The 16625-nt window shown below is 49.9% G+C and overlaps 8 protein-coding genes across 8 annotated transcripts; 4 read left to right on the forward strand and 4 right to left on the reverse strand.

Annotated features, from left to right (window-relative positions):
• Positions 1-107: 107 nt before the first annotated feature.
• BDZ83DRAFT_723819 (family 43 glycosyl hydrolase) lies at positions 108-2020 on the forward strand (the record flags this gene model as incomplete). The annotated part of the gene is made up of 5 exons (XM_060512604.1): positions 108-280; positions 350-512; positions 578-829; positions 930-1931; positions 1988-2020. 5 exons carry the CDS (start codon positions 108-110, stop codon positions 2018-2020), a joined length of 1623 nt encoding a protein of 540 aa, XP_060359150.1.
• An 811-nt stretch (positions 2021-2831) lies between these two features.
• BDZ83DRAFT_744854 (cytochrome P450) lies at positions 2832-4558 on the forward strand (the record flags this gene model as incomplete). The annotated part of the gene is made up of 4 exons (XM_060513172.1): positions 2832-3254; positions 3310-3836; positions 3902-4184; positions 4244-4558. The coding sequence occupies exons 1-4, from the start codon at positions 2874-2876 to the stop codon at positions 4556-4558; spliced, it is 1506 nt and encodes a 501-aa protein (XP_060359151.1). The 5' UTR covers positions 2832-2873.
• A 110-nt stretch (positions 4559-4668) lies between these two features.
• BDZ83DRAFT_639425 (Alpha/Beta hydrolase protein) lies at positions 4669-6237 on the reverse strand. The gene is made up of 2 exons (XM_060509424.1): positions 5910-6237; positions 4669-5810 (listed from the first exon to the last, which is right to left on the reverse strand). Exons 1-2 carry the CDS (start codon positions 6069-6071, stop codon positions 4941-4943), a joined length of 1032 nt encoding a protein of 343 aa, XP_060359152.1. The 5' UTR covers positions 6072-6237; the 3' UTR covers positions 4669-4940.
• BDZ83DRAFT_744856 (uncharacterized protein) lies at positions 6230-8811 on the reverse strand. Its single transcript, XM_060513173.1, has 5 exons — positions 8507-8811; positions 8352-8451; positions 7505-8131; positions 7184-7432; positions 6230-7116 (listed from the first exon to the last, which is right to left on the reverse strand). Exons 1-5 carry the CDS (start codon positions 8590-8592, stop codon positions 6322-6324), a joined length of 1857 nt encoding a protein of 618 aa, XP_060359153.1. The 5' UTR covers positions 8593-8811; the 3' UTR covers positions 6230-6321.
• A 525-nt stretch (positions 8812-9336) lies between these two features.
• On the reverse strand, positions 9337-10299 carry BDZ83DRAFT_765312 (pyridoxal phosphate-dependent transferase; the record flags this gene model as incomplete). The annotated part of the gene is made up of 1 exon (XM_060515250.1): positions 9337-10299. A coding segment is annotated over exon 1 (603 nt), but the record flags the coding sequence as incomplete, so codon positions are not given.
• Positions 10300-10957: 658 nt separating this feature from the next.
• On the forward strand, positions 10958-11914 carry BDZ83DRAFT_590697 (uncharacterized protein; the record flags this gene model as incomplete). Its single annotated transcript, XM_060506359.1, has 1 exon — positions 10958-11914. The coding sequence occupies one exon, from the start codon at positions 10958-10960 to the stop codon at positions 11912-11914; it is 957 nt and encodes a 318-aa protein (XP_060359155.1).
• An 887-nt stretch (positions 11915-12801) lies between these two features.
• BDZ83DRAFT_590649 (uncharacterized protein) lies at positions 12802-13780 on the forward strand (the record flags this gene model as incomplete). Its single annotated transcript, XM_060506353.1, has 2 exons — positions 12802-12998; positions 13054-13780. Coding segments are annotated over 2 exons (924 nt in total), but the record flags the coding sequence as incomplete, so codon positions are not given.
• Positions 13781-13808: 28 nt separating this feature from the next.
• On the reverse strand, positions 13809-15976 carry BDZ83DRAFT_639433 (flavonoid 3',5'-hydroxylase). Its single transcript, XM_060509425.1, has 3 exons — positions 15344-15976; positions 14610-15228; positions 13809-14547 (listed from the first exon to the last, which is right to left on the reverse strand). The coding sequence occupies exons 1-3, from the start codon at positions 15744-15746 to the stop codon at positions 13857-13859; spliced, it is 1713 nt and encodes a 570-aa protein (XP_060359157.1). The 5' UTR covers positions 15747-15976; the 3' UTR covers positions 13809-13856.
• Between the last annotated feature and the right edge of the window lie 649 nt (positions 15977-16625).

The following is a 16625-nucleotide window of genomic DNA, read 5'->3' on the forward strand; positions in this document are numbered from 1 at the left end:
TGGGTCCAATGACACTGAGACACCCGATATGAAGTCCACTATTTTCATGCAACTGGCCTCAGTCGCTACATTGCTTCCGAGTGAGTTCACCAGGTTATCAGCATTGAATGAACTACCAAAGGCTGACTATCCGGATAGCATTCGCACAAGGGCTTGTGAATCCTATTATTCCGGGGTTCAATCCGGACCCGACGATCATTAGAGTTGGTCAAGACTTCTTCCTTGCAACTAGCACCTTTGAATTCTTTCCCGGCGTCCCCATCTACCACTCGACCGACCTGTAAGTCTACTTATTTCCTACCAATATTGCATAGCGTCACGTTACCCAATGCTCACTCAATGAGAACAGCGTGAAGTGGGACAATATTGGTCATGCACTGTCTCGGCCCTCTCAATTGAACATGCGGGGTACCGCCCCGAGTGGAGGTATCTTTGCGCCAACGCTGAGACACCACGACGGTCTCTTTTACCTGATTGACACAGTGTTCGATGTGATCAACCCTCCTGACAATGTAATGTCATTCAGTGTAGTATGTGAGAGTATTTCTATCTACTTACTGATGGACTCTTCCCATAGGTTACACGGGTTCCCCGGTCATTCTACGTCACAACCCCGAATATCTTCGATCAGGCTAGCTGGAGCGAACCTACATATGTTGACCAGTGGGGATTCGACCCAGACCTCTTTTTTGATGATGACGGGAAAGTGTATCTCACTTCCACGTTCTCGGAGTTCGTCGAGAATGGTAACTTTGCAAACTGGATCACGGAGATTGACATCAAGACGGGCGACTCTTTGAGCGACTCCCGAGTCCTCCACACGACAACTGTTCCTCCAGAACTTGGCTACCCGCTTGTGAGTCTAATTTCCCATAACCGCCAGGAAACTATGAAACTGTCCTAGCTAATTGTCAACCGAACCCCCTTAGACTGAGGGAAGCCACTTGTACAAACTGAATGGGACATATTACATGGTCACTGCCGATTCTGGAACTGAGGCCAATCACAAAGCAAATGTGTATCGCTCCCAGACCTTAGAAGGTCCTTGGGAAGGGAACCCGCATAACCCTGTATTGTGGAATGGCGAAGATATGTCTCTGCCAGTACTAGCTACGGGCCATGCAGACATTGTCGACGACGTCGATGGCAATTGGTGGGCTGTTTTCCTTGCGATTCGACCGCAACATCCTAGAAACAGTACCGGCTTGCCTCAGCTTGGTCGCGAGACCTTCTTGTGTCCTGTTACATGGGATGCTGATGGATGGCCCATCTTCAACAATAACGAGCCGATTACTGAGTACATGCCCGATGTTCTGTACGACTTGGACCGGCCCAAGGTATGGCGCGACGAGTTCGAGGGTGAACTCATCGATGAAGCCTACTACTACACACGAACACCATACAAAGGCTTCACAGACTTCGAATCCAGTCCTGGGAAGCTTCGAATCAGAGGGAACGTTTACACCCTTAACGATCGCGAAACTCCAGCAGCACTACTCCGCAAGCAGGTCGACATCAACACCACCTTCAGTACCGAAGTCAGCTCATTCAGCCCGGCGTCGTGGAGACAGGAGGCCGGTGCAAGTGTCTATCTCAGCATCCACTACCACAATGAAGTCGCCATCACTTACTCGAACGACACTGGTAAGCGATGCATAGTCACACACACACGGACGGGCCCTGACGCAACGCTCAACACCACCTACATTGAAGATGAGGATGTCGCCAATGGTGACCCAGTGAAGCTTTCCATCGAGGCCAAGGATGTAGGATATCGCCTAGGATACTCTACAGGCGACAAAGCACCAAGTTGGCTTGCGACTGTTGAAAATCGCTGGCTCCAGTCGTACGTCGAGGGCTGGCAGAACTTTGTCGGGACCCATTTCGCGATCTACAGTACTGGAACTAGACTTCCCACTCTAAATCCCGCGGTATGTTTCCTCTCAAGCTTGTATAGCGCAGCGACACTGACAGTAATGCTTCTCAGGACTTCGAGTACATCCAGACGGAACTAAACTAGCATGATAGTGTGAGGTTGAAGGGGTATTTACAGGAACAAGCCACCAGTCTACCCGATGTACTTCACCGGATGGATATACTTACCACCTTCAAGACGCCACTCTTAAAAGCAAGGAAGCATCTGAATTGATACTCTGACATTACTGATGAGTATCTTGCATCAACACGTGGGCGGGTCTTCCAACATTGCCATTTCGATTGACCGTTTCTAGATGTTTACCGCAGAGTTTATTAGACGTGAAGCGCTTCTTAAGCTACCTCAAGGCAAAGGCCCGGAAGTATTGACTTTTATTGAAATACACAGGGCTATAAGACGAATTAAAATCTCTTGCCATTCCATGAGTTGTGTATTAAAATGAGCCAGGTTCAAGCGGCCTCCTTTCGCGTTTGCTACACAATTCCATCTCCTTTGTTTTCTTAAACATGCGGCCACTGGATCAGAGGTTACGCCAGACCTTTTAGACTAGGTGACATTATTATCTAACAGACCCGAGGTTCTGAACCATCATAGATCCCGTGGAAGTTGGGATTCCGTGAGGTAGACCAACTTGATTGGCTCGCACGGAACGGCCCCTCTCCATTTCTTAGTGTCCACCTGTGAGATTCCGTTTGGACCTGGTGGAGGAGCAATCCGATTGGCCCAGACGGAATCATCAGACTGTATGAAGCAATTCGATGTGTGTTTCCGGAATTTGGCCGCCCACGCTTGAATGTGAAGGGACTTGCAAGTGTCTGTACTGCCGAAGTCAAGTCAGCCAGGCATATAATAGGCCTTCATTATCTCTCCAAAGGTGTGTGTAAATCCAGGTATCCAATGACTAAACATCGCCAGAACGTGCACAATCGAGGCTAACATGAATGTCAAACCGCTCTTACCAGTCGGAACCGCCCATCCTTTTACGTCGACTATTGCCTTATTGGCTGTTCTCATCGGTCTCTATACGTTTTACTACCGGAAAATACATCCTTTAGCCAGTTTTCCCGGCCCCTTTCTCGCGTCACTTACCAACTTCTGGAGACTCCGGGAGCTATGGAACTTGCACCTACCAGAGACTCTCGTCGTATTGCACGAGAAATATGGGGATGTAGTCCGCGTTGGCCCCAACATGCTTTCTTTCAGACAAGGGAGCGCGGTACCCAGGATTTACAAGGCCGGCCGGACTTTGGCCAAGACAGCTTTCTATGATGGTTTCACATCCTTCAATCCTAATCTGTTTGGAACTCAAGATGAAGAGGTAAGTCATCAGAAGTTTTGCAAAAGATTTGAAAGTCGCAGACTCAATCCCCAAGGTGCACTCAATGCGGCGACGGCAGATGGCGCACGCGTTCTCTCTACAGTCGATCAAAGAAATGGAACAGCACATCGACGGGCACATGCTTCAATTCCGCAAAAACCTCGACGAGTACTCCCGAACAGGCCAAGTTTTCGATCTCAAGGAACTGATAGCGTTCTTTGTTCTCGATGTTCTGGGAGACCTCGCTTTCCGCTGTCAATTCGACTCGCAGATCGAAAAGGACATTTCAAAGTTGCCTCCCATCAACGACCACATTTTTCTTGCTTGCCTGATGGGCATGATCCCTGACTTTATGCCGCTCATCAAAGCTGTCGCCCCCCGGATTCCGATTACATGGCTGCAACAGCTTCTCGCGGCTAGACAAAACCTCAAGAATCTCACGGCGGAGTGCGTGAGAAACCGATTAGCAGACACTGGTGCTGCTCGAAAAGACCTCATTACTAGCCTGATCAACTCCGTAGACCCGGAGACAGGCTCCAAGCTCTCAGAGCTAGACATACAAACAGAGGCATTTGCGTTCATGTAAGTTGTTAGACGGTGCATTGCTCGGATGATCTTTTCCGCTATCCCCTCTAACATATTCTTAGTGTTGCTGGCTCCCATACGACGTCCGGAACCCTTACTCTTCTCTTTTCTCACATTCTTCAAAACCCGGTTGTACATACCAAAGTGGTAGAGGAGGTCGATACAGCTGTTGATGATGTTGGCTCGGCCATTGTGTCTATCAAAGACCTTGAAACAAAGCTTCCATACGTCATGGCATGTCTAGATGAAAACTTCCGGATGAACTCTGTTTTCACTATGCCTTTGGAGCGAGAGGTGACTGCCAAGGAAGGCTTTGAAATTGAGGGTCACGTAATTCCCCAGGGCGTACGTTTCTCCCTTCACCCAAGATTTGCCTGGCTCGACTTACTGACCAAAATAACAAGACCGGTCTGTTCAGCCTGAACCACGTCGTTCATCACAATCCTGCCATCTGGGGAAAAGATCACGATATGTTTAACCCCTCCAGATTCTACGATCAAGAAGGGGAGAAGCTCCAGCGTTTCCTCAGCCCATTTAGCATGGGTCATCGCATGTGTATCGGACGAAATATGGCCATGACAAACATGCTCAAGCTCGTTGCGACAACGTTCAAATGTTATGAACTTGAGATGGTGGAGCCGATGCAAGCCATCTCAACTATCAGCGTTGGAATATCCGAGAAGGAAGGCCCGTTGCTGTGTCGCGTCCGTAGAAGATAGATCATGGGTGAAGATTTCAAGTAACGTGACTTAATACACCAGCGCCTTCGTGCTATTTGAATCATCAGAAAAGCAAAGGCCATGGACTCAATACTAATCATTGAAGTTTAGTTCTTTTATTCCTCCAGACGAGTGCTCACTAACTTACCCTAGGTACCTATTTCAACCATGAAGACTGCCCCATTTGGGATACCCCTACATCAACTCGTTATCAAAGTGCACTCAACCATATATATATCTAGCTCTCAAACACCTTGATAATCTGAATCGAAGATATAAGCTCTATCCACCTCTCAAATCTCATCACTGACTCTGATATATAGATCGAGTTTGGCGTGGCTCATCGTGAAACGTTTATTGTTTGCTTAGCTATCCCTTGACTCTATTTGGCCGCATTCTGTTCAAGGAAACCAATCGCCTTTCTCAGAGACTCTACGGCAATCACCGCATCCCCGGCTGAAGTCTCGACGTTAACGTTGCCGGACCTTCCATCGAAACCGTGCTCCGCATCAGATGGGAACTCTGCTAAGACACGCACTCCAGATGCCTCGAGCTTCTCTGCGGCTCTGGTACTACACTCAATCGGTACAGCTGAGTCGTTCGCACCATGAAGCAGCATGACAGGCGGCAAATCACCCAGGTCGCCAAAGTCAAGTGGAAACAGCTGTTGGTGTTCTTTGGGTATGGCTGCAACTCCTTGAGTGGCAATCTGTCGCGTAAGGCCGGAGACACCGGTCATGTAGTCGGGGAATAGGGCGTCGATGTGCAGTGCCGAAGTGAGAGCAAATCTAGGGTCAGCAGACGGGTCGCCTGATATCGGATAAGCTGAGATAGGCTTCCTCTCGCCGCCCGAAGCCTTGGCCATGGGCCACTTCTCCAGAATTGGTCCGGTCTCGACTAGCGGCCGGCCGAATATGTTCTTTCCGGGAGTCATGTATCGAGTCCCGGAAGGATCGAGCATCCCGTAGATCAGTAGTAGTGCGTCGGGCTTTCTAGCAGCCGAGACAGCCGTGTTGAGAGCCAAATACCCTCCAGCGCTTGAACCAGCGACTAACAGTGAGCCGACCGGGCGGCCTATAATCTCCGGCAGTGAAGACCAGGCCCATTTATAGGCGTCCGCTGCATCTTCAACGGAGTCGTGTGCGGTTGACTCGGGCATCAAGCGGTACTCGGGAGTCACAAAGACCCATCCACGAGAGGCGGAGGCATGCACAAGCCAGTGAGGCAAGAACGAATATCGATCTCCGACGATCTAAAAAAGCCTCTGATGTTAGCTTCGATTGGCGTGGATCAAGCGACACAGTCAGATAATTGATCTAGGTATGCGGCTCGAATGGAAGCAATCGCTTACAAGAAAGCCGCCGTGATAATGCAGCAGCACAACAGCGGGAGAGCCATCCGACGTCTCGGGGTACACGACGTCCGCGTTGATGGTTATATCTGAGGTGACTTTGAAGGGCACTGTTCGTGACGTGTACCCAGCCAATGTCTCCATGGGAAATGAGGAACCCATGTTAGGAAGTGCGGTCGTATAGGGTCAATTACTAGGAATGGAGGGCCTAGAAGCTTGACAAATGCTAGACAATGACAATGGTTTGGATCTTGATCACTTTAACTTCAGTAATTACTAGATGAGATAGCGGGGTTGACTGCACTGAGCTGGCCCCTTTCGTTTGGAGATTAATAACTGCTTGCTTTGACAGGATGACCGGAGTTAGTTTGACCCCGCTGTTAGTTCCGGTTCGGAAGCGGCCGGAATTTGCTCAATCGCCAATCGGAAAAGTCCAATTGCCCGTTGCGCAATCCGTGGACATGGGTGTAAGATCAAAGAAACCGTTAAGCTGGTCAAAAACCATCATATCTCCCATATTTCCAAACAACAAAGCATCAGAAGGACTTTCAACACCCTGTCTTTGTTCACCTGGCGCGCTACTACCTGATGAAGTGGCCGAGGATGCGGACAGCTGTGCTGTGAGTTTACGTAGGCCTTGAAGTCGCTCCCAGAGAGTCAGCAGCAGCGCCGACCTGTTGCTTAAGGTTCTGATCATCTCCAGCGCAATGTCAAACTCAACAGTGACCTTATCGCAGAACATGGAGCTGGCATTCACGACTGCCAGCAACAGGTTGCCAAAGGCAGTCAGCAAGAGGTGTTTGAAAAAAAGCGGGTTGCGCTTGATGATGGCGGTGTTTTCGTTGAGGCTCGAGAGCACCTGCAGCGACTCCCTTGCAACCGCGACGGCCTTGTGAGCATGTCTCTGATACTGCGTAATCCGCGTAGCGGATTGAAGCACCGGGCGACAGATCAAGTTGTGCAGGTGACTCTTGCGAAGGAACAGCACGGCCTGAACATGCCGAACCTCCTGTCCCGGCTGGATGGGTTCGAGCTTCAGGTCATCAGCCAGGAGTTGGTACCACTGCTCGATCCGGTAATCGAGATAGTCAATTTCATCGATGTTGAGCTCACTCTCTTTCTCGACTTGGCTGTTGAGAGCGTACCACGTCTTGCCCGCTAGTTTGGTCCAGTCGAGAAGCGCGGTCATGACCGGATCATGTCCGTTCTGTCGGCTTGTCAGCGAGTCGCGGCCGGATATTTAGTGCAACGTCGTAGAATTGGCGTAAGCTTACCATTGCAAGTAGTGTCGGGTCAACATGGCAGTCCTGTATATAGAACGGTATACCCTGACCCAGGCTCGTCCTTCTCTCCAGCATGTACACGCATCGGAACGTTTGTAGCCCCGCTGCTTGCTCTTCCGAATTGGCAAAGTGATCTACGGAAGCCCTGCGATGTAAGCCCATTTCGAGGCAGAGCCGAGCTGCAAATCCAATAATGCGACCGGTCCGTACTTCTTCATCAAGGTGATAGTAGTAGAGTGCCTATTCATACGCCAGTCAATAATGGCGCCAAGGATGAATCTCCCATCTGTCCTGGGTAAGGCCAATACGTACCATCAGTACCAGCATCTGTATGTTGCTAATCGAATTTCTGCCCCATAGAAGTCCTTCGCCAGCTTCTGTGGCGCTTTGAAAGAGCCTTTGAGCTAAGTCATTGCAACTTCCGCTCTCCAAAGTTAGGCAGATGGCCAGGATAAGTTTCAATTTGTTGGTATCACTGTGGAATAGAGACTCTGCCAGAGTTCCTCGACCCCGCGTCTCGTGCACATTGACAGTCCGAAGAGTGTCAAAAACGCTACCAGCAACCTTTAGCAGCTGCTCTTCACTGACAACGGCGTAGAGAAAGCCGGTGCCCGAAAACCACTGTTGAATGTGGTTGGTAGCATCTTCAAGGCTGATTTCCCACAGCGGATCTCGGGCCAGAATCTTCATGAGTGGCCCGTATTGCGCCAGCTGAGATGGCGTATTTGAGGCAGGGTTGGTCTCCGGAGTAGACTTGTCCAGAATAGCGGGCGGGATTCCCATGGCCTCGAGATTGCCTTTGACAACTCCAAAGGTGAACTCGGAGCTTGATGGGCCACAGAACTCCGGTGAATTAATACTTGCGTCACAAAACATGAGATCTGACCTGGATTCAAGGATGGGACTCGTCTCTTGGCCAGGCGATTGTGATGGCCGAGTCTGTGTAGGTACAGTTTTTGAGACGCTGAGTGAACTTTCATGTTGAAGAGAAGTATGAGAAGGCCTGCTTGGATCCGCGTTCCTTGATCTTCGTGAGCTATCTAGATCCTGCGGTAGGACAGCGAACGAGAGAAGACCTCAAAAGATTTACTTGAGGAGGAACAACATGTAATTGAAGGGATGTAACTTACTTTGAATTGAGCTTCGGAGTGACCAATACTCGACGCTGTGGGTGGTATTGGCACGTAACTGAATTCCGTGAGCATGCCGCGCAGGGGTTAACACCGTCGCACTTGATCTTCTTCCTCTTGCATTCGATGCTTGGATAGGAGTAAGAGAAATTTCCTTGGCTGGGCGGGTGTCCGGAATACTTACCATGCTTGATTGACGTAAGGCACCCTTCTATTCCGTCGATGACGCAGTGCGGTATACTGATCACTCCTCCCGTCGGAGGGCGCCATTGCAAGATTGAATTCCGACAGTGTCAAGCGCGTCAGAGACGATGAGATAGTTTCGAGAGACTCAGCGTAATGCCATCTGGAACATGGTCGGAATTTGAGCAAGGACACTCGAAGGGGATGAAGTGATCAAACCAAAAAGCCCCTTCTCATGTGCTCAGACGAGGTTCACTGAGCAGTGGCTCGGGTGTTCCGGAACTTCATATCATGGTACCTAATACCAGGTAGTCTTAGTTGCCCCGATATCGAGATTTCACCGCGCGGGGAATTCTCCAGATTTACCCCGCACTAAGGACGATCACCCGCAAGTTCAAGCTTCGGCAAAGGGGAGAGGGAGTCAGTGATGATCATACTGATCGGACGGATACAGCTACTTGAAACATATTTCTGTTCATGATTGGATACAACGATTAGACGCTAGTTCCGGGTCATGGCTGGAACTTCCGGCCTTTTTCCCAGCACCGGATTCAGCCTGCATTTAGTGTCTTTGGGTCTGTCATTAACAATTTCGGGCCGTCTTGGAGCTGTCGATAGGTTACAAATCACCACCCCCGGATCTTGTAAGCCTTTTCCACGAGTTTGGCAATGCGAGCTGCGTAGCAATCCAAACATGCTAGCTTAGGCTGACACCTGGGGCGTTCGGATTCCTTGGAGTGGAATCATGGATATTGCAGATGGGTGAAATTAATTCAATGGTCCCGTGGCGAGGAGACTACTAGCTTGTATCTTGACCGTTACGCTGGAGTTTAGTGCAGTAGCAACTCTTTCCAGGCCAGTAAGCAACTGGATTTCATCCTGAGAGAACACGATAAGGAACCACCCGTTACTCTCAGAACCAAAGTCTTTTCCCGAAGAAACATAAACCTTGTGTTTCAGAAAAAGCTTCATCAAGAAGTCATCCAGGTCCTCGTCTTTGACAGCTCCAGAATTATGCGTTTCCCAAGCACTCCCAAGATCAGCCCAGAGGAAGAAAGCCGCGTTCGCGCCGGTCGTGTAGGGGATGCCGTGGGTGTTCGCCCAGCGCGCGACAAGCCCGTACCTATCGGCAAGCCTTGTCCTGTTCGTCTGGATGAACATGTCTGACCACTTTTCATCTTCGAGAATGTTGGCTGCAATGTGATCCGATGCAGAAGATGGAGAGCTGTAAAGCGCTACGGCCGCTAATACTTTATGCAGAGACGGATTGGACTGGGAGATGATAGCCCCGATCCGCAGCCCATTCGCGCCGAAGTCCTTCGACATACCCCAAATTGTATGGATTCGGTCGGGTGTTAAGTCAGTTGAGTTGAGTGACAGGCACGATGTGAACGGCACTGGTTCATGCCCTTGGTCCACCTTATTGTCCCACATCGACAAGGCGTAGATTTAGTTGCTGATGAAGTGCATGTCGTTCTTGGAGCAGAACCTCATGAGGCTGAGTAGGCTGGCTTGAGAATAACATCTGCCAAGAGGATTGTGTGGATTCGATATAATAAGCCCCGCGACTCGCTGGCCCTCCATAGCTGTCTTTTCAAGGGCACGCTTATAGTGTTCGACTGCCTCAACGGCCAGGGGGCCGATTGAGAAATGTAGCGAGGGCTGTTTTGATCCTCTTAGATCCAGTCATCCATAGTTGAATGAATGAACTGGCAACTTGGAATGTTTGTGCATATGCTCTGATAGCTCCTGAGCCATCAACGTGTTCTTCGATACACCAAGAATTGCAAAGCCTGCCGGATTGGCAGTAGGGTAGTAGAGATCACCCATAGCTTTCTAGATGTGTAAGTCGTCGCTAGACTTTTCGGCAGATTCGCCTCGGTTAGAGAGATACATCGTGAGCATTCATCGAAGTCAGTAACTGTCGAATTCCAGAGATGCAAAGAACTGAACCGGCAAACACAAGATGTGATGAGCCCAGTGTGTATAGCTTGGTTGTGATGCTATCATGATATTTGAAGCCGTACAGAGGAGTAACACAGATCCACCGGGAATAAAGTGGTGGAGGTACGGCGCCTTGGCAAGCATCTCAGTTGTCGGACTTACGTACTGGTTGAATGACTAACAGGAACCTGGGACTACACTTACGACGCATCCCCGCAGACGGACTACTCCAGACTCTTTTGAACGCACTTTCCACGGTACGCTAATCAACTATTCGACTTACGTACTGCTGATTTGACTATTGTGCAGGGAAGATTGCGAACTGTGCGTTGTCGGCCTGGAGCAGGTGTGGAAGTTGGTCAATAATTGGTGACAAACTATGGCTATTCACGGAATTTGCCCGTGTCTGATACGCATCATCGCGAATAATAATACTTCATGGCAGCGGCTGGAATTCATCTTCATCTTCTCCCACTATCCACCATTTTTCAACCGAATAAATTACAACATGGAACGCACTACAAGGGAGTTGCCTCGCGGCACCTATGCGGCGAGCATGTCGTTCTTTGACGAGACAGCCGGAACCATCGATACGCAGACTCAGCGTCAACACACTATCCGCCTCTCTAAGGCCGGTATCTCCGGTTGCGTGGTCATGGGTTCCAATGGAGAGGCGCCTCACCTTTCTATCGAGAAGCGAAACACAATCATCCGCGAAACCCGCCAGGCCCTTGACAGTATCGGCAGCCAGCAGACCCCGATTATTGCTGGCTGCTCTGAGCATTCAGTTCGAGGCACAATTCATCTCTGCCAGGAGGCTAGCCGAGCTGGCAGCGACTACACCCTTGTTCTGCCACCGTCTTACTTCAGTGATGGGATGAGCCCTGACATCATCGAGGGCTTCTTCATTGAACTTGCGGACCAGTCACCGATCCCCATCATTCTATACAGCTTCCCCGCCGTATCTGCAGGTATTGAGATGGACTCAGGTCTATTGAGTCGCGTGTCCCAGCACCCCAACGTTGCAGGGGCGAAGTTCACCTGCGGCGACACTGGTAAACTAAGCCGAGTCTCCACGGCGATGAAAGCCCGCCAGTCTTACTCTCTCTTCGGGTGTCTGGCAGACTTCATCCTTCCTGCCCTCGTTGCAGGGGCGACCGGTGTGATAGCTGGCGGTGCAAACGTTACCCCGCGGGCCTGCGTGCAAGTATTCGATTTGTGGCAGGAGGGCCGGGTGAAGGAAGCGCGGGAACTGCAGGCTATTCTTGCAAACGGTGACTGGAAACATACCGCGCGTGGCATTTCGGGTACAAAAGCCGCGCTTGATGCTTTGTTTGGGTATGGGGGTAGCCCGCGAAGGCCTCTGAAGGTCTTGTCCGAAGCGGCCGTGTTGGAACCGCGGACTGGCATGAGGGAGCTGATAACCACCGAAGAACGGCTTGGAGCTCGTCTCGCCAAGGCATGAGGCCTTTTCAATGAGTAGTCAGAGTTGCCTGAATGTGCAGCGTCAGTAATGTAACGCCAAAGAGAACTAAGTTGAAGTCTGGAAGGACGGGATCGGCAGTGAATAGACAGATGTTTAGACGGAGAGGGGGATTAGTCATCGGGGCCAAGTGGCTAGTACAGACACGCAACTCCATGAGAAACTTTCTAACTGCATCTCAAGATTTGTTTCTCAAGCGTAACATCCAGCCGAGGTAGTGACCTTCAACGGTCCATGTAGATGCCATGGGAGAGAAATCACATGCAAGCAGCGCTACGAGCTCTGTGGATATTAAGTTTGTTTCCAGAACGTGCGACTTTCGATTTCCTTGCACCTAGTACTGAAACTGCGGGCTAGAAAACTGCGCAACCGCTTGTCACAGCAGGCATTTCGACGCCGCAGAGCCGATCTGATCCATGATCTTCGCGAACGAGCGGATTATAACAACACAGACGAGGGCCAAACTTTGGCCAAGACACGACGCGAGAATGCTGCTCTCCGAGGGAGCTCGCAGAAGCGCATGCCAAGCTGAATAGCTTGCTGGCTCGCGTGCAAGCCCTGGTTCTGAACATGGCTCCAAGACTTGAAGACGCAAATGACGAGGTCCCCAGAACGAAGTCCATCGATGACCAGACATCTCATTCGGAACCTGTTCTTGATTCTCAGGCCACACCGGCGGATCTTCTACTAGAGTCCTAATCTGTTGTACCGGTATCTCCTACGATTCTGGCTACTTATTTCTGCAAGTTATCAAAACTAAACGGCGGACAATGCAGCCAGCTGAGCCAGATCTAGGCCAAGAAAATGTCTCTCAACCGATCTCGGATTCCAGTGTACTCCTGAACTCGTGTGGGATGACTCAATAAACACCCAACATTTGGTCGTTCGAATATCAAGTGGAACCCGAGGTTTACCATGACGCTTTGGTTTCTTCTAAAGACCTGAGTTTCCTGCGGCACCAGATCTGGGTTGACTCAAATTCCTCGTTTTCAGACCACATCGATTTTATACAACAAGAGATCCAACGCAGAACAGAGTCACCCAACTCGCAGTTATCTACACTATTGTCAGCGATGCCACCTGTCCCACCTGGATTATCTTCCTCAGCTAACGGACTTCAGACTCTATCTAGCCACAACTTCGGCACTCTCAATGTTCCACACCATTGCTCGGGAGGATGTGATGTTTTGGTATACTGAAACGAGGTTTTATCATACCCGGGACATCAGTGTGTGGAAGATTCGCCCTTGTGAGGAGACCTTCAATAGGCTCCATCCACAGTATCAGTCAACTCTGCTGCAGCTGCAATGCAGCTATCCTGCGGTCATTGATTGGCTTCCGTTCCCCTCCATTCGTGACTGTCTCATTTGCTATCATGCCGCTAATCCTTGTATTGATCAAGTTGTCAGCGACATCGTCGGCATGTATGTTGTCGAAGCTTTACTAAGCGACTTGATCATAGATTCGCCTCCTATGCAGGTGTACATCAAAGTAGCGGATCTTGTCCAAGCAATGGAGGCAATTTGTGTGGACTTCAGCGAGGAACCGCTGTCTTTGCCAACGTCTAGGGCGACAGACATTTTTGACTTGCTGAATGTTGCCTTAGCCGTTGCGAATCATTTACAGATCGAAAGCCGGCTGGACAGATACAAAGTCGGTCCCCGGCTTTTCATCAAACTTCCCGAGTTCCTCGAAAGCGCTGGGGAGCTCATGGCACATGGTACGCCGCTACGGCCGGAGTATTCATCGTACCTCTCGTTCCCCACCTCGATGGATACCAAGACAGCATCTTCATATCGCAACTTTATTGCTTTTACTTGCTTCAATGTATATGAAAGCCAAGGATAGCACTCTTTCGTAATTGATACGTCAAATTACCAGGTGCCTGTTTTCTGTTACATCGTGAGAAATTGTTCAGCGATATTTACAGCGCCTTCGGTCGTCGTTCGATGGTGATCCACATATCCTTGAAGAAACTTACGCCCCCTTTCACAACATACTTACCAGGGTCTCTCTTACTGAGGATCACTGGCTTGAACGTCCTGAAGAACTGAAGAGGCCCTTTGAACAACTCCATCATTGCAAGGTCTCTGCCCAGGCAAACTCTGGCCCCATATCCAAAACCCATGTTGTACTTGAGCATCTCTTTTGTCTTCTCCTCGCTTTCTAGCCATCGCTCTGGGCGGTAGTCGCTAGCACCGGGACCAAATATGTTCTCGTCGCGATGCACCAGCCACGGGTTGCAAGTAACCTCAGCGCCTTCGGGCACATGCTTGCCGTATAGTTCCATTCCGCCTTTCCCAGCAAGACGAGGAAAGATATTGGGCGCTGAAGGATTCAAGCGCATGGCTTCGCGGATGCACGCAACGTAAAACGGACAGTTTTCCAGAACTTCCGCGTACTGAGGCATCTCTGAAAGATTCCCAGCTCGGGTTTGTTCGTCAATCTCAGCCATGAGACGATCATAAACTTCAGGGTGTGTCATGATGTGCATCATGAAAGCCTGGAATGCAGTGCCCGTGGTATCTGCCCCAGCAAGCAATACAAGTAAGATTTCAGCTTTGATGTAGTCTAGATCAAGAGGGTTTCCGTCTTCGTCACGGGCTTCAATGAAGCTATGAACATGTGAGTAAGCAATACTGAGTAATTGTGGGCGATTTCAGGGCAGAATACTGACGTTTGTAGTAAATCGATGCGCCCTTCTGTCGTTCCTTTCTCGATGTCTTTGAACCTTTGAAGGATGAGCCCATCTCGGAATCTCATCAAAGTCCCGATTCCAGAGTCCTGCTCCGGCGATGCGACAAGGTATTTCCCCATGAAAGTGCTCTTGACCCAATTTGTGAATGGATAGCACCGTGCTAGTATGCCAAACGGCACAAGGCCGTCGTGGAAGCCTTGGATAAGTCCCTCAACATCTTTTCCCTGCTCTATGAAGCCGAACGGCTGTCCGAAGCCAACTTCAGAGACAATGTCGTAAGCAAGGTAGACTGCCCATGGAGCAAAATCCATCTTTGTACCGGAACTAGCGAACGCATCTAGTCTGGATATCCAGCGCTCGATGTGCTTGTCAAGCAAAGGCTCCATCTTCCGAATGTTGGAGAAAGAGTAAGGTGCCGCAGCGATCTTACGGAAGCGAGCATGAACTACATGATCTTGCATGTTGAACAGTGATTCCGTCTTTCCGAAACTGCCGGTGATGTAGTGTTGCGACTTGTTGGCATTCCGGTGGTAGATTTCCGGTAACTTGGTTGCGTCACTCACAAGCAACATGGTAGGTGTGATACGGATGACAGGTCCTATTATTGCGTATCAACTTCTGAATTTGTTTGGATGCATGGAGTCATTATCTCCATTAGCTATATGCAAGGCAACTTGAGTGCGATTCTGATGCCTTTCTGGACGGGCACTTACCATACTTCTTGTGAAGCTCCTGATTCACTCGACACTCATCCTCCCTAACATTATGGTACGTTATCCAAAGACGAGTGACCGAACCCCAAAAAGGGCCGGGAAATTTGACGAGCGGATGGTAGAAGCGATAATACACGATTTGGTAGAGTATTTTCCACACCATATAGGCCGCGGAGAGCAGCAAAATGTTGCCAAGACTAAGCAGAGCCATCTTGAAGGCAATGGTGAACAAGTTGTAGTTGAGAGAATACCATTTTGCTCCATGTTTTCCACTTGATCTGGAACTGGCATTACAACCTCGACCAAAGTCCCAAAGTTGCTGATCATCCTCCGCAACCAGCACTGGGCCTGTCCAAGTGGAGGCCTGAAAGTTCGTCTTACTGGATTTCCTCAACGGTGACATCGTGTCATGGGTGAAGAGTGACGGGCATAGTCCGCCTGATGTTGCATCCACTTGGACTTCCCAGGCACCATTCCCCGCCGCTAAGAGCCGACCGACTAACCACAGCGCAGCTAATTCTACAGACGTAACGTAATTGTGGAAATATGTCGTAACGAGCAACAGGGACCATGATCGGCATTTATGGAAGGATTCCCATTGTTGTCAGACTGCTAGGGACTGGTACCGGCTGCGCACCTATCAGACGGAATGATGGTAATTCCAGGCAAAGCCACTGGAGAAAGAAGTGGGCGCAGAAGCATAGCCAAAGGTTGGCCTTTACGCCCGGGAAAAGCGATATGGCGGCCGCCCACCAAGTGGCGCATTTCTTGCCTTAAGCAGACACATGTACCTTACCTCGTTCAAGTGCCCACTCACGTGATTGGGAAGATAAGTTGGATACCTGCCAACAGAAGATCATTTTGATAACTACCTGACGATTGGCTCAAGACGTATTCTCCGAGTGATAAAGAGAAGATTAAAGATAATTCCGGAAATACTAGGAGTAGCAGAAAGAATAGGAACGCTCTATGTAAATGCAGAGCTAGGAGTTTGGGCAGCATAAAATTTGTTGCCCACTTCCCACGTCAGACGTTAAGGTAAATAGGTACCGCTACAAGTTCTTCGAAGTCGGCTTCTTTCATAATCAAAACAAGGGGTGACGTGGTTGGACTACAGCCTGCGAGTGCTCTTGAGAACATGTAGCTATAGTCATCCAGCTACCCGGAAGGGTGTCCGATACAGCCACAGCGTCCCGCAGCTACTGGGGAACTCCAATGCTAGACATCCTCAATATTTTTTTGACACTCGTTGAGACCTAGTCTATCGGTTATTTCGTACCAA

The sequence above is a fragment of the Colletotrichum acutatum genome (assembly GCF_030867785.1).
Source record: "Colletotrichum acutatum strain CBS 112980 chromosome Unknown BDZ83scaffold_157, whole genome shotgun sequence".
Classification (NCBI taxonomy): Eukaryota; Fungi; Ascomycota; class Sordariomycetes; order Glomerellales; family Glomerellaceae; genus Colletotrichum; species Colletotrichum acutatum.

Bases quoted from the DNA above. Each gene is read 5' to 3' on its own strand.
- BDZ83DRAFT_639425 (XM_060509424.1), bottom strand. From the start codon at position 6,071: ATGGGTTCCTCATTTCCCATGGAGACATTGGCTGGGTACACGTCACGA. The intron at 5,811-5,909 runs GTAAGCGATTGC...AGGCTTTTTTAG, and splicing joins ATTATCACGGCGGCTTTCTT to ATCGTCGGAGATCGATATTC.
- BDZ83DRAFT_744856 (XM_060513173.1), bottom strand. From the start codon at position 8,592: ATGGCGCCCTCCGACGGGAGGAGTGATCAGTATACCGCACTGCGTCAT. The intron at 8,452-8,506 runs GTAAGTATTCCG...CTCCTATCCAAG, and splicing joins CCTTACGTCAATCAAGCATG to CATCGAATGCAAGAGGAAGA. The intron at 8,132-8,351 runs GTATTGGTCACT...GTACCTACACAG, and splicing joins AATACCACCCACAGCGTCGA to ACTCGGCCATCACAATCGCC.
- BDZ83DRAFT_639433 (XM_060509425.1), bottom strand. From the start codon at position 15,746: ATGTCACCGTTGAGGAAATCCAGTAAGACGAACTTTCAGGCCTCCACT. The intron at 15,229-15,343 runs GTAAGTGCCCGT...ACGCAATAATAG, and splicing joins GGAGCTTCACAAGAAGTATG to GACCTGTCATCCGTATCACA. The intron at 14,548-14,609 runs GTCAGTATTCTG...ACATGTTCATAG, and splicing joins CGCATCGATTTACTACAAAC to CTTCATTGAAGCCCGTGACG.